Source organism: Rutilus rutilus (genome assembly GCF_951802725.1).
Source record: "Rutilus rutilus genome assembly, chromosome: 24".
NCBI classification, from domain to species: Eukaryota; Metazoa; Chordata; class Actinopteri; order Cypriniformes; family Leuciscidae; genus Rutilus; species Rutilus rutilus.
In genome coordinates, this window is record NC_140228.1 from 6062998 (window position 1) to 6078423 (window position 15426).

The 15426-nt window shown below is 37.9% G+C and overlaps 2 protein-coding genes across 6 annotated transcripts; one reads left to right on the forward strand and one right to left on the reverse strand.

Moving 5' to 3' along the window:
• Positions 1 to 307: 307 nt before the first annotated feature.
• LOC311284333 (myosin light chain kinase, smooth muscle-like) lies at positions 308 to 14974 on the reverse strand. The gene is made up of 15 exons (XM_084399313.1): positions 14634 to 14974; positions 13722 to 13781; positions 12227 to 12262; positions 11327 to 11454; positions 10848 to 11004; positions 9589 to 9900; positions 9335 to 9431; positions 9045 to 9248; positions 8434 to 8651; positions 2510 to 2633; positions 2253 to 2405; positions 1971 to 2100; positions 1758 to 1842; positions 1468 to 1608; positions 308 to 686 (listed from the first exon to the last, which is right to left on the reverse strand). The coding sequence occupies exons 1-15, from the start codon at positions 14770 to 14772 to the stop codon at positions 481 to 483; spliced, it is 2190 nt and encodes a 729-aa protein (XP_084255439.1). The 5' UTR covers positions 14773 to 14974; the 3' UTR covers positions 308 to 480.
• LOC311284335 (uncharacterized protein) lies at positions 3206 to 7849 on the forward strand. Of its 5 annotated transcripts, none has more exons than XM_084399319.1 (6): positions 4870 to 5168; positions 6029 to 6122; positions 6309 to 6325; positions 6362 to 6497; positions 6761 to 6883; positions 7469 to 7849. In XM_084399319.1, the coding sequence occupies exons 1-6, from the start codon at positions 4972 to 4974 to the stop codon at positions 7754 to 7756; spliced, it is 855 nt and encodes a 284-aa protein (XP_084255445.1). In that variant the 5' UTR covers positions 4870 to 4971; the 3' UTR covers positions 7757 to 7849. The 5 variants fall into 5 exon arrangements, with proteins under 5 accessions (XP_084255442.1, XP_084255443.1, XP_084255445.1 ...); XM_084399318.1 differs by lacking the exon at positions 4870 to 5168 and adding an exon at positions 5463 to 5814; XM_084399316.1 differs by lacking the exon at positions 4870 to 5168 and adding an exon at positions 3206 to 3718 and having other exon boundaries at positions 6309 to 6497.
• Positions 14975 to 15426: the final 452 nt, after the last annotated feature.

Below are 15426 nucleotides of genomic sequence, written 5' to 3' on the forward strand. Positions count from 1 at the left end.
AATTAGCCATTAAAAATAAAACTGTTACCTTAATTTCATAAAACTTTAATGCATTTATTCTTCATATATACACACGCATGTACAACAAATGTAACTTTTTAAAATGTCTCTGTATTAATACCATGTCCAACTTCTGTAGATAAACAATGCTCAAACTAGCAAATATCAAACTATTTCACACCAAGGAAAAGTGACAGTGAACTATAATAAGGGATATGAATAAGGGTTAATATGAATAAGGGTGTGTGGTAAAACTGACTGAAAAGTGACAGTGAACTATAATAAGGGATAATATGAATAAGGGTGTGTGGTGTAAAAACAAACAAAAAAAAAAAACCCGAAATTGTGAATTACAACAGCATCTAGTGACGTCAGATAAAATGGTTTTAAAGTGCTTTTGTTCCAACAAATTTTGCACATGGTTCCTAACATTCTCTCAGTTGTGTCCCACTTCAGAAATCCACTTCATAGGTTCACGTTCTAGAGTCCCACAGAGAGTCTGGCTGAACACAGCGCCTGTCCTAGGCTGTTGGATGCACAGCATTTGTAGATCCCAGAATCCCCTGGTTGTACGTGATCAAGGGTGAGCGTGCAAATGCCGTTATTTTCATAATTCATCTGAACTCGTCCGGACTTCTCCAGAGGCGCCTCATCAAACAGCCAGATCACTTCAGGGTCAGGATATCCTGCGAAAACAAACATTCCAGGGAATTAGGATCCAATAAAAACCTTAACGCACCCCGACACATGAAATAAGTCAGAAAAACCTAATGTTTTTAAATGGGACGGTTTATTGAATCTTTCGACAATCTAAAAATTATTTCATATGCATTAGAGTATCATGATACATCAGGCTTTTACGGCTAATATAGGAGTATGATACAATATGGAACTCATACTTGCCTCAATTTTATTCATATGCACAAATTGAGCTATTTGTATGCAATTTGGTGCAGTTGCTGATATTTATGTCCAAAAACTTCTGATAGCTTGTAATCTATGAGATCTTATAAAGAGTATAGCGGACTACTTACAGTATTATTGAGAGATAAAGAGTGACAACTGATTTTATGCACTTTATGTATTAGTATATTATATTTAAATGCTTAGTTTTATGATCAAAGCAAAACAGTATAAAAGAAGAGACGGACAATCAAGTAAACTTGCTTCTGTCCAACAAGTGTTCATCTCGAAATCTTACTAACAATATAAGGGTTGCAATTCTGCCAATTAGTAAACATTTCACAAGATAAAGACACAAAAGTTGATCATTTCTGAGGCCTCTAAATGTGTGTATCATCAAATAAGATACAGTAGGCTTTATAGGGTTAACAGACTTATACTGCAGGAGGATATTGAAGATGCTCATAATGTTTGATGTATCAATTGTTTTAATTTTTGTCCACAAAGTTTTACTAGTAAATGATTTTGCTAGTTAATGATGACATCTGAAACACTGAACAGTACCATGTATTGTACAGGCCAGGCTGACTGTGGCTCCACGGCTCTCGGTTAGGTCACGCAGGGCTTGGTGGAAACGTGGTTCACTCCATAGCTGTTTTTCCAGTGACGCTACAGCTTGTTCAGCCTCTTTTCCCAGAGCTTGCTCTGAAATACAGTGACATCATGAGGACAAACGATTCATCCTCAGATAGTTGCAGGTCAAGTCATCGAAATCACTAGCCAAACCGAAAATAAATCGCAAATGAAAGCTTCCTGAACGCCACATTAGTTGCAGATATTCCCATGTGTCTTACCATCTAGAGAATTGGGAGAATGTGTGCCATCAGATTTGCTGCGTCGAGCCATCCTCTTTAGTGCAAGCAGGGCTTTACCGGTTTTCTGCAAGACAGAAACGATACGCACAGTTTACCAAAGAGGTAAATAGTAGTATTGATGACCACATGAACGAAGTGATGATAGCCATCAGGGAGTTTTATACCAAAACAACTGCAAGCTGATTTTCATACCTTCCATTTCTGTCGGGCCAGGTATCTTCTTATCTTGTCTTTGTTAAGGGATTTAGTTGATCTTGAGTTTGAGTCGTCAAATAAGGCTATCCAGGGATGAGCTAAAGCCTTCTCACAGGACAGTCTTGTTCTAGGAGTGTAAATTGAAAATTAAACACTGCATACTACCATGAAACAGGTGACTTTCAGACCACTTCCATTTTGAATGTTGAGTGAATATGGGCGATTAAATAAAGGTTAGATTACAGTAAAACGTGCATCATGTGACCGTCCATCATTCACCTCGTATCCTTCGTCAATAGGCCGCTGATGAAATCCTTGGCCTCATCCGTGATATCATCAAAACTCTCAGGCTCAAACTCCCATTGTGTTGCGGTAACCAGAGCCAAGGTTTCCGCATCACTGTTTCCCTGGAATGGAGACTCGCCACTCAGTCTGGAAAAGCGTGGAAATGGAAGCATTACAGAAACCAAAAATGCACATATTAGTCAAAAATATCCCCGGTGGCAGTCATAAATGGCTCCATTTGTAGTCCTTACAGAATATAGCAGATGACGCCGATGCTCCACAAGTCAGTGACCAGATCTACAGGTTCATAATTGATGACCTCCGGGGCCACAAACTCTGGAGTCCCATGATACACCATCAGCTGTTTCCCAGGCTCTGCAAGGGCCCAACATTTTTATATTTTTTATTATAATACAAAGTAACTCCCACATGGCCTTTAAGTGTTAAAGTAGTCCCATGTGATTTAATCCAGCCTATTCCAGTTTATAGTACTCAAGTGTTCAGCAGTACAAATGAACATGCTTCCAGTCTAATTTGGCACAGAATATGCTAAAATTGCACATTTGCATATCCTTGATAAATATTTCTTGATTAAAGGTGCAGTAAGCAATTTCTAAGCAGCGCTGTTGAAAATTGCAATTACCACCCAAATAGACAATTTTGTGAATATTTGTTAGATGTCTGTTCCGTTTGTGTGTTGGGAAAAAAAAGAAAGTGTCTACATAGTCCTGACTGCACTGTATCCACTCATGGAGGAGGAGTGATGAAACGGGACATGTAGAAAGAGAGATGGCTGAGATCTTATCAAAGAGGAAAATGTCAGGGGAATATAATAGGGAAAATAATATTACTATAAAGCAAGACCTCTAGGACCCGCGTTAATATTGGAAACGCTTCCACTTTTGGTTCCATGTTGAGATCACATGACCAAACGCGTCTTGCTCATTGGCTGACGCTGCAACTAGAAACATGTCTATGGTCAGATACCCTTTCCTTGAAGGAGACGTCAAACTCTTGTCAAAACGCCAACGACAGCTTATTTCTGTTGTTCTGGTAACCCACTTCTATGATAACGCCACGGGAAAGTAACAAAGACTGTTTAATTATGTAACTGGGTTTTGTAGCCTTGTAAAACAGTGCACTTCAAGAGAAGACGAACGTGTTGTAAAACAATCAAACAGAGTTGACAATCTCCACCTCGCCAATCTCTCTCTGCCAAAGTCTTAAAACATTTAATGCGGTTCGGAGCATTAAATTATGGACCACGGTTATGCATTAGCCGCAGGGACATTACAAACTCTGTCGAGGAAACGAAAGAGGTCAGATGAAAAGAGAGAAAGAGATAGACTGAGGCAGAAAAACAGAGTAAACATCGGCGCGGCCTATTCCAGGTGGAAAGCGCTGAAGGCGGAAAGGGGCATGAAGAATGACGCAGAAGTTGCTCGTTATCTGCTGGACAGGTAATGAATTACATTGTGTACACATTTGTTTAAAGTAATGAGTATCGCGTCATCATAAATCTGTACTTGTAGGATATATAGTGTAATGCTGCGTCCACGCCGATAGCGGTCAGTGTGAAGCCTTCAAGACTGCTGTCAAATCCGTCATTTAAACAAGGTGGAAAGATTTTATGACGGAGAAAACCCAAAGTAAAAATACCCAAGTCGCTGCTTTTCTTTATAGGTCAGCTTAATTGATTCTGAGTTCTGATTATGAGCAGTTTAAACAGTGTAATGTGCATATAAGTGTCATGCTTATCCACATCAACAGATGGCAGTATTGGTTTGTGTATAAAGTGCAAAGCTAACGTTCGCCATGTAACTATTGAATTTCCATTGCCTTAAATGAAATTTGTGTTTTTATAGATAGCTTGTTTTATTTAATGAAATGTCAGCATCTAAGGCTATTTTCATGGCAAAAATTCAAGTACAAAAATACAAATATCATAAGGACAATAAAACAAAGCAAACAAACAAGTCATATTATACATTTTCTTTTAAAATTAACATACGAAAAAAAAACGAAAAAAAAAACATTCAGGCATAATCTTACTAAATAAGTCCTTAAGTGAAATAACTTCATGAGAGCATTCTACTTGTATTACAAACATATTGTATTGGACTGTCCTGGGTATGTTTTAATAGAAAATAAGTTACTAGCATGTACATTAAAATAAACTGTTTTTGACCAAACATGTTCGCAGTATGGGAATGGGGGTTTAAAGTGATAGTTTTAACCCAAAAATTTAAATTAATTTATCCTCATGTTGTTCTAAACTTTTACGAGTTTCTCACTGCTGAAAACAATGATATTTTGAAGAATGTTGGTAACCAAACAGTTTACAGTAGCCATTGACTTAAATAGTAAGAAAAGAAAAACTATGGAAGTCAATAACTACTATTAAAGCTACACGGTGTATTTGATTAAGCTGATTCTTGCAACAAAAAAACAACAACACTTTGTTCTTTCAAAATGATGTGCTCATTCATGTTTATTACTTCCACCAACTAATCAAGTATTCTCGTAAGCGTAGAATCTGCCATTCAGAATACATACGAGCGAGTTGCGCCTCCATCTTGAAAGTACTGTAGCCAAAGAGGGACATACCAGGAAATTTAAGCTTCGCCTTTCGCGCTTTTACACTCATTGGCACAGTGACGAATGCGAGGGGGAGATTACTCGCGACTGCCAGCAGATTTGAAGCCTGTTGAAGATGGAGGATCACGTCTATTCTCGAGGTTATGTAACAGAGTTGCCAATAATGGGAAAGAGAGAATTGAAACGACAACGCAACAGGCAAATCAACAAGACCAAAGTCAATATTGGAGTGGCTTTTCCAAGATGGAAAGAGCTCATGAGGAGCAAGGATTTTAAAAGGGACGCCGAAGTTGCCTGCTATCTTCTCGACAGGTAATTCAGCCTGTGTGTGTAAATTCGAAGTTTTATAGTTGCTTGGCTTAACTATAGCATGGTTGTGTGCATAACGCTAGAACGACGTCTAGGAATAATCAGACTGCAAAAAAAAAAAACGGCCACCGTAGGAGTAAAAATTCTTAAAGATTTTTAGTTCAACATAAGAAACTTAAAGGTTTTGGAACAACAAAAGGGTGAGTAAACAGTATAGACCAAAAAAAAAAAAAAAGTAAATAGCCATTTTCGTTTTGGGGTGAACTATCCCTTTAAGAGTGGTGGGTCTGGTGGTTTAGTACGAAGCCGCGCGATTACGTCACGTACATAAACACAGCGAAGAAAGTCCAGCGCGTGGGGCTGTGGAAGGGGGAATAGATTGTAGCTCGTGAGTGGCTGCAATAAAAGTCTTGTAACTTTGGAAATAGTCATCTAGATTGATTATGGATCGCTTGACCGATGAAGAAACACCCGTGGTCAAAGCAAAGGCGCCTCAACACGCAGTGAGGAAGAGAGAATGCGACAGAATCCGCAACAAAACTAGAATCAATATCGGCAGGGCTTTTGAGCGATGGCGACAGTTGCGAGAGCTGAAGGGGTTCAAGTCCGACCCAGAGCTGGCTTTCTTCTTGCTGGACACTGTGGACAGGTAAGGTTATGGGGGTGATTGTAAAAAAAGAAAGAAAAAAAGTTAGGTTTCAATCATTGGTGTCGATCTAAAGCACAAATTACATAGTGTAGATTGGGGAGGTTTAGTATTTGCTTCATTAACTTGTTTATAGCGTGTAACGATTGCCAGCGTTACTCCAGTACAGAATTACCAAACGGCAGTGTTCATATTCTCTACTTTTTCGTTTATTAAGGGTGTGTGGTGAACATCTTTCACAAGACCAATCCAGTGCATCTCCGAGAAAGAGAGGACGACCGCGGAAATCAAGAGCTGCACCGCAAACTGAGGTATGGAAGAAAATAGATAATTGCACAAGCACAGTCTGCCTAAAATGCTTAATTTTTTTAATGGTTATTTGCTACTGTTAAATACCAGTAGCTCTTGTCAGACTAGTAGACAAAGGAATTTGGTTTGCACTGCATCTGATACAACATACTAATCTAAGACATGGATTGTCTTGGGATTCATCTCAGCCCAGTCCAGACCCCTACTCAACAGATCAACGTCATGCCAGCGAAGACCCCCTCTCAACAGACCACTCTCAGCCCAGTTCAGACCGCCAGTCGGACTACGAATCTCAGCCTAGTTCGGATCCCCAGCCCACAAACATTGAGGTCCTCGGCATATGCTATGACCTTCCTTCCCATTGGCCATATAAACCGGTAAGTCCTACTTCAATACTAGTTTGGTTATGCCATTATTACAGTGTTTACAATCCAGCAGTTTATTATATCTTTGATCTTAAGCTCTTCCCCTCAAATTGTGCAAATTGTTAAAAATAGGGGCTAACATTCAAGTCCTAAAATGGGCGATCTGCACACTTGTGACTGCTCATCAGTTGAGATGTATTAAATGTAGAGTTGTGTAAACTGTACACATAATAATTTTGCCCTTCTTACTAGTACTGTCACTATTTTCTGTTTAGGATAAACAAGCACAGTCTGAAAGACAAAATGATGGGTCTGATCAGTACAGCTTTGCTCGTCATAGTTCGTCTTCAAGCACAACTACAGAAGAAGACAATTCAATGAACTGGGAGGAAATAAAGGTCGGTAAAACTGTACTACAAATGGTCTTGCCTGTGAAAAATTGACACTTTTCAGGACTAGTTTCCCATATCTTAGTAAAGTCATCAATACTAGTTTCCCATATTTTAGTAAAGTCATCAATACTCTAACACTCGAGGTGTCCAAATTCAGTCCTGGAGGGCCACTGTCCTGCAGAGTTTAACTCCCAACTTGCCTCAACACCTGCCTGGAAGTTTCCTCTATGCCGTATGCCCTTGATTAGCCAATTCAGGTGTTCAATAGGGGTTGGAACCAAACTTTGCAGGACGGTGACCCCACAGGAGCAGGATTGTACACTGCTCTAGATATTCTCAACCAAAATCATTGCATCCCGGGATGCTTTTTAACAGATTTGGACACATGATGGCTGCTTAACTTAATCCACTTATTTAGTTTACTTGAAAATGTTTTGTAAAGAAATTAAAGTCCAATCTTGTCTACAATGCTTAAGCCTTCAGATCGGTTAAGATGTGAAGACCACGAGAAACAAATTTAGTTAAATGTTTCCAAACTGCGCACTCGCAAAATATATCCAATTAGCTCACCAATTGTTTTCGGTCTTCTAGGATGAACTGGCACAGACTACACAGCGACTGGAAGAGCGTTTAAACGTCATGAGGTCTTTAACTGATGGAGCATTAGAACCCATTTCAATGACGAGAGGAAAAGATGATCAGAAGGAAGTAAAATGGATTGTCAACAAATCCAGTTTGACTGGACTTTTTAGAAGCTGCCATCAGTGTGGAGAGCCAGTTCTGGAGTTTAAAACGTTAACGTCAGGGAGCCTCGTCCGCATTCAGTGGGAATGCTCAAAGGGACACCTCATGTGGCTTTTCCCCAACAACCCAACGTAACAGACACTGAAACCAGACGTGAAAGAATGGACTGCAAAGAATAAATCTAGGTTTTATAAATTGTGAAAAGCAAATAAAGTTTTTACTTTGGAATGAACGTTACATTTTTCTTCTTTGGTGGAACGGCACAATTAATCGTTAAAAGGTCGAAATCTCGATTCAAACACCCACACGATCTTATGTCTAAATGACAACAACGATTAAGCTACGGCTATTAAACCTTTGAAAAGTACACTTCACTTTTTTCGAACCACACTGTATCATTTCTGTCTTACAATAATTCAAAATATCACAGAAGTACTGGGTTAAGTTTATAGCCGGGATATAAACACTGATTTCTACGGTAGCGATCAAAAGAGTCGATCACCTTTTGAAAGTAAAGATTGTATCAATTACATCATTATACCAGTAGGTGGCGACAAGTGGCTTAAAAAAATAAATAACTCATTGAATCATTTGAGAGATGTTCAAAAATGCTGATTCATCCAGTAATGAAACAAGTGAAGTTAGAGTGTGTTCATTCAGTTTAATGATAGAGTTCACTCAAAACCAAGAAAAAAAAAAAATATTTTGTTAGAACCTCTAGTAAGTTACTTTAGTTATTCATTTGAGTTCTCAAGACCTAACTTTGCTCCAGATAAAATACAAAAGTAAAAACGACTAAAAGCTTAACTCACCCAGTTTGCGGGCCAATCCAAAGTCAATGATCTTGATGAGCGTCCCAGCGCTGTTCACGCAGACGATGTTCTCTGGCTTCAGGTCGAGGTGAATGATGCGTTTGCGATGCATATACTGGACTCCTTCCAGGATCTGACGCATGTAGTTCACACTGTTGGCTTCTGTGTGCTCGAAATTCTCATCTACAATCCGTTCAAACAGCTCACCGCCTGGAATGCTTCGAGACATTTATATTAGAGACATTAGAGGCATTTCTCAACTTTCAAAAGAAATTCTCAAACATTTTTGGTGGGTAAAAAGAACAAATTTGAAGAATTAGACAATGTTTTTAAATTTTAAATACAGAAACTGAAAACATGCTCTACCTACAAGTATCATTCTAGTGATTTAAATGCATTTAAGTATTTAAAAAAAAGTATAATAAAGAAGAATAAAAATACCCACTATGTTAAGACTGTCTTAAAGGAATAGTTCACTTAATGAAAATTGTCATTTACTCACTAAGTGCAATAGTTCCACAGCACATTTTAGAACTGTTCGTTATGCATGCAGAAGCAAACACCATTTAATGTGAAATTTTAAAGTAAATTTTGAATAATTTTCAACTCACTACTCCAGAACCATGACTATCTCAGACGATGTGTCGTAGGCGGCGAGACACTGCACCAGCTTCGGATGGCGTAGTTCGTTCATCAGCTTGATTTCTTGCCGCGCTGCCATTTTGTCTCTGGAGACACGGGCCCGGTAGATTTTACCCGCACACACCCGACCCGTCTGCTTATGGGTAATCCTGAACACTTCCCCAAACTTCCCCCTGTGCGGAGGTATATTAAGATATTCATGTTTGGGATGACCAACCTAAATCCCAATTTTACATTTTATAAAGAGGCTGATACTCACATTCCCAGTTTTTCATGGACATTATAATGATCCCTGACTTTATGTCTGGTGTCAGTCACAACCTCCACATATGAGGTCACTTCCTGTTGTGGCTCACCTGTAACATGACATTAATCTTGCTTTAGTCTCTTGCTTGAGGAACAGACTTCTTAAAGGAATTAATACAGCATGTTATGCGTGTATGTGTAAGAAGAGCATAGTTAGAAGTTAATTTATAATGGTTTAAAAGTTCGAGGTGATGGGCGTCCATCTACCTGCAGTGTTCATCTCAATGCAGTCTGTCTCCTCACTGGGGTCACTGACTCCCACTGCGTTGCAGGCACGAACTCTAAAGCGATACTGTCCCTGCGGGTCGAGACCAGAGCGGACCCGATACGAGGTGTTCTGACACTGGTCAGTGAGCACAGTCCAGTCCCCGAGCTCGTGTTGGTCCAGTCTCTGACGCTCCACCACGTAAGCAGTGACGGCAGATCCTCCGTCGAAGCTCGGCCCAGACCACGACAGAACCAGAGACCTGCAGGTCAGCTGGGACACGAACGGACACGAGGCTGGAGGGTCGGGACAATCTGGGGAGAAACAAAGTGGATAAACGAGTGCTATTAACTAAAATTCGAACATAAAATAAAATAAATCTGATTTAAAAAAACAAAACAAATCAGTAAATTCCTGGGCAACTAGCTGAAATAAAGTTTAAGTTGCAGTTTTAAAGTGACCAAAATTGATAAATATAAATTAAAGCTAAATAGACTTAATAAACTAATACAAATGAAGTGCCATTTCTAAAACGTTAACGAAGTATTACAATTTTTTTTTTTTTATATAACCACAGGTAAACAGAAATATGAAAAACTAACTAATAAAATGACAAAAGCACATAGAATTAGAAAACATAGAAAAAAAATACAAAAAACTAAATGGAATCAAAATAATAATGACAAGCACATACTTGTGCTAAAAAATTACAACAGCAAAAAAAAATACATATTTTCAGTTATTAAAAAAATTAACTAAAAGCTAAATAAAAAAATAAACGACAAAAGCATATAAAACAAACCAAAATTTTAAATAAACGAATTGAAAAAAAAAAAAAAGTTAAAGCTAAATGGATATTAAAACTAATAAAAGCACAATTTATAAAACTTTAAGTGTATAAAAAAATAAATGCATGACTACAACTAAATGGAAATATAAAAAAAACTAATAAAAATGATAAAAGCACAGAATTATGAAAAACAAACAAGAAAATCTAAATAAAAGCAAATTAATAAATATAAAAAGCTGAAATGAAATATTTTTTAAAAATAAGTGGCAAGCACAGTTACTAACTAAACTGGAAAAGTAAAAAAAAAAAAAAAAAAAAATCTAAATAGAAAAATAAATAAAAGCATGCCATATACAATTACTGAACCTAATCCAAAATAAAAATGTAAAAGCTAATTAAAAAAGTAAATTAAACTAAATGGAAATATTTAAATGACTGAACATTTTTTATTCAGAGAATGAACGGTCTTACCAATGACACTGAGGTTTGCGGTCCAGTGAGCGGTTCCTCCTCGGTTACGAACAAAAAGAGAATAACGTCCCGCGTCTACAGGAAGAACCTTGGAGAGAACCAGGGTGCTGCTACTGCCGCTGCTCTCCACACTCGCTCGCGGTCCTTCTAACACAACCTAACAGAAGACATGCAAACTGACTCATGGAGAGATTTTAGGGATTTGGCCACAATCACTGCATTAAATGTCAAAACAACAAAGCATTTCTCTACACCATCTTCACAGCGACTTCTAATTAACTGGTATAAGGTCAGATCTCCTTAAGTTCACAGGTGTGCTAGCAGAGAAACCACAGGTGTGGAGAATCACATTAGGCTTCCTCAAACCCTAATCGAAGACACCTGAACAAGCTGATCAAGGTCTATGGAGCACCAGGTGAGTTTGATCAGGGTTTGAGCTGACCTCTGCAAGTTACTGGATTTTCACAAACAGGTCACACCTTTTCTCTGTCACGAATCCAGCAGAAAGCCACCGGCCCGGAGCTTCTGAAACGGCAGTGGAGCCGAGCGCTATCTCCGACATGAGCCACAACCGGCTGCTGGGGATCCAAAAACTCAACCACTGCGCCTGGAAAACAGTCGGAATCACTACAACAAACAGGCCGAAGTACTTCAGGTCCTCAAACCACAATAGAGATGCTCCACCTTTACACCTACAGCACTCTTCTCAGAAGAACGCATTGAAATCATTGATTGTGACCTAGTTGATCTATTCCTGTTATAGTATTGAGCTCATTTTGAGGATCAGAATTAGTTTGTAGCCCCCCAGTGTTATTTTGGTAACACTTTACAATAAGGTTTAAACTTATACAGCATTCATTAATCTTAGATAAATGTTAATCTCAAAGATTACCAATACATTGAGATCAACAGCTGCATCTGTTAACATTAATACAGTGAACTAGCATCAACAAAGGTTAATAAATACTGTAAAAATATATTCCTCATTGTCAGTTAATGCATAAATAAAAGTGTTACCAATATTTTGAACACTGAAATCATGTAGTTATTTAATATTTTGTATTAGATCTTTTAATATATTTAAGTAATGAAAATGTTTATGGTTTGTTAATTATAATAACCCCATGTAGCCCAAGAAAAACTGCTTTTAACTTTAGTTCAATTCTATGCAAAATGAATTAATGTATCCAGTTTGTTCTGAAATAGATTCAGCACTCTAAATTTGGAATTTAGATTCTAAAATGCTTCTGAAAATTTACATTAAAACGGTGTTAAATGTAAAACAAAAGTAACACCTTCAACCTAAATTAATAAGTAGCACATTAACATCTTAGTGAATGTACAACTGAAAACTCTTTTATCAGAAATCACACACTCACCTGAACTAATGATGGCCGTTTTATTCAGTGCAACATCTGCAGTGAAACACACACTAAAGTCATGAACGTGAATAAGACATGTACATATAGAGAACTCATCAGTCATGTGACTTGCTATGGTCAAGGCAATGGGGTAATTAAATGTGGCATATAATTGGCTAGAAAACACAGAGGGCCTCTGTGATTGGCTACAGGCATGACGAGACCCAATTGTCTTCTGAATGCAATTTAAAGAAATCTGCTTCCAAATCCACATTCTACCCTGGCCTGCATTGACATTTAGGCTGCATCTGAAATCACACACACTTCCCTACGATTTAGCAGGAGAAAAACAGCATGTGACAAAAGTAGTACGACTGAAATTACAGGACTCGTAAAAGAGTAGAGAAAAAGTCCCTGGATGACATTTATTCAAAATAAGTACTCAAGAGAGTATATGATTTCGGATGCAGCCTTAGTGTACGTTTACACGACAACAATGTACTAAAAATGGAAACGTTTTTCCTTTGAATTTTTCTTGTACAGATGACAACGCTGTCAAACCGATCATAGTTCACACAGATCCATGAAAACGACTAAAAACGCTGTATTCTGCTGCCAGGCCAGTAGTTGGTGATGTCAGTTTGTAAAGAAAAACTACACGCCTATAGACCTTATGCACCAGAGAAACGAGGGCGCCGCCATCTTTGGAAAATTGTCTTTTAACTTCCGTTTTGCGGTCGCTCTGTATATTTCTATGGCATTGCTGTCCAGGAGTAATTAGCTTTTGAAGTGGATTTACGTAATGTAAAGTTAACGAAAGTTATCGTGAGGACTGTTATGTTTAAAGCAGATGACTTAACAAATGTCAGTCGACCGGGAAGATATTAAAACCAGCCGTTCATCGCAGAATCGCTGTGAAAATACAGACCGGAAGTCAAAAGACAACAAGCGCAGCGCTGAAAAGGGGCGGGGCTACATAAGGTCTATAGACTGAACACATAATACTCATGCGCATGACATCACTGTTTTCACAAATGCGCTTTTTTGTAGTTTACACAGAGACAATAACTGTATTGTTTTCAAAAACTTGCACTTTGAAACCCATTTTCAAAAGTTTGCGTTGCCATTTTCGTGTAAATGAATGACCAAAACGCATAAAAAGTTTTCAGTTTTTAGTTGAAAATGGTGTTGTGTAACCGTTATTGTCTCCGTGTAAACTACAAAAAAAGTGAATTTGTGAAAACGGTGACTTCATGCGCATGCGTATCGCAAGACGTAAGAAAGTGACATCGCCATCTACTGGCCTGGCAGCAGAATACAGCGTTTTTAGTCGTTTTCATAGATCCGAGTGTCGTCTGTACAAGAAAAAAGCAAAGGAAACATGTTTCCGTTTTTTTAGTACATTGTAGTTGTGTAAATATCAACACTTTTTTGATAAATCTGTCAACATTTCAAATCTTGCTATGTTGTAATATTCTTGTATAGGTCTTGGTATAGTTTGTACGGTACATACCTGTACTCGTCTTCACTTTGTCCGGGGGGGTTTTAGGAGACGTTTTCTCTGTATCAGTTTCTGTTTGAAAGTGTCAGAATGATATGTTATTTTAACTGCCAAATATCATAACCCCTTAAGCTACAGATGAAAGATAAAATAGGTTTTCTGTGTGTATACACTAACGTTTCTGTTCAAAAGTGTGGAGCCAGAGTGTTTTTTTTTTTTTTTAAATGCTCACACACTAAAATGGTACTTGAGGCCCACTCAGTGAAACCATTCACTCATGTACCTAATCTTGAGACCAAGTCTGCAAAACTGTACTGAAATCACTGCAATTTAAGTAATTTTTTTAATGTTTGTGTGCAGTTTGAATTTTTGATTTAAGTGTTTGCTTTTGCAAGAGATGTGTGAAGTTTTGCATCTTGTGTGCAGAAATTTTAGAAATGGAGCCATAGTTTAAAAAATTGTGTCTAAGCAATTTAACTGTAATATCAATACTTTTATTCAGCAAGGACAGATTAAATTGATCAAAAGTGACAGTAAAGACATTTAATAATGTTACAAAAGATTTAGATTTAAAATAAATGCTGTTCCTGAAAAACCCTGTACAAATGTATCAAATGTATCATTATTTCTTGAGCAGCAAATATTAGAATGATTTCTGAAGGATCATGTGACACTGAAGACTGGAGTAATGATGCTGAAAATTCAGCTTTGATCACAGGAATAAATTACATTTTAAAACATTCAAATAGAAAACAGTTGTTTTACATATTTTCCTGTTTTTTAATTAAATAAATGCAGCCTTGGTGAGCAGAAGAAACTTCATTTAAAAACAATCGTACCAACTTCTTGAACATCGTGACAAGAAAAATAACTGTTTTTATAACATTTTAAAGTAATGTGTAAAATCTCCCTGAGCTGATTTACCTGATTTCAGACCGCTGTCCTCTCTGTGCTTCAGTTTGCCTCTGTTCCCCGTCCTCCTCGGCTCATCCAGTAAAGGCTTCAGCTCAAACCTGAATGTTGAAATGTAGGTCTTCTTTTGACCCTTTTCAATAAATGTCATTATTACACTGTGATCTCTCTGGAAAGTTCTCTGTGAAAACTGTCTGTCTCTTCCTCACATGAGCATGTCTCCTTTCATTTCTCTCACTGCTTCATTTGGCAGCATTCTTGTTCTAGTCAAGTCTCAGATGTTATCAGGTTGGTCATATAGGTTTGAGAGAGAGCAGGAGAGTAGACGAGGAAAGGTGAAAGCTAAAGTGATTTAGATGAAGAGGGCGGGGCTTCCACATGTGGCTTGTAACCGAAAACTGCTCAATCACGATCAAAATCCACAACAACAAAGCAATATTAAAAACAATGTGCACAAGTGTGACGGTCTCACAGATGGTAAACTTTATAGTCATCAAAACCAAGTCGAAAACATTGAACATTGTTTCCTCTGCTCATGGGTGTGTGACAGAAAGACATTCATTGCAAATGTGGATGAGCCTGTTGGGCTGCTTGGGATAATTTTAGTTTCTTTGGCCTGATGTATTGTAAACCTCATATTTTCCCAGATTTGGGTATATATATAATATATATAGGCCTATATTATTACAGATACATCTTGCATTTCAGATCACCATCACGAAAAGCAGCATTTATGTATTTTGCATTAGTGTGTGTGTGTGTGTGTGTGTTGTCAAAAATAACGCTATTTTCTAGCGCTAGTTTC

Coding starts and splice junctions, on each gene's coding strand:
- LOC311284335 (XM_084399315.1), top strand. CDS start 5,609: ATGGATCGCTTGACCGATGAAGAAACACCCGTGGTCAAAGCAAAGGCG. Junction 5,815..6,028: donor TTGCTGGACACTGTGGACAG/GTAAGGTTATGG, acceptor TCGTTTATTAAG/GGTGTGTGGTGAACATCTTT. Junction 6,884..7,468: donor TGAACTGGGAGGAAATAAAG/GTCGGTAAAACT, acceptor TCGGTCTTCTAG/GATGAACTGGCACAGACTAC.
- LOC311284333 (XM_084399313.1), bottom strand. CDS start 14,772: ATGACATTTATTGAAAAGGGTCAAAAGAAGACCTACATTTCAACATTC. Junction 9,249..9,334: donor GTCCATGAAAAACTGGGAAT/GTGAGTATCAGC, acceptor ACCTCCGCACAG/GGGGAAGTTTGGGGAAGTGT. Junction 8,652..9,044: donor ATAGTCATGGTTCTGGAGTA/GTGAGTTGAAAA, acceptor AATGTCTCGAAG/CATTCCAGGCGGTGAGCTGT.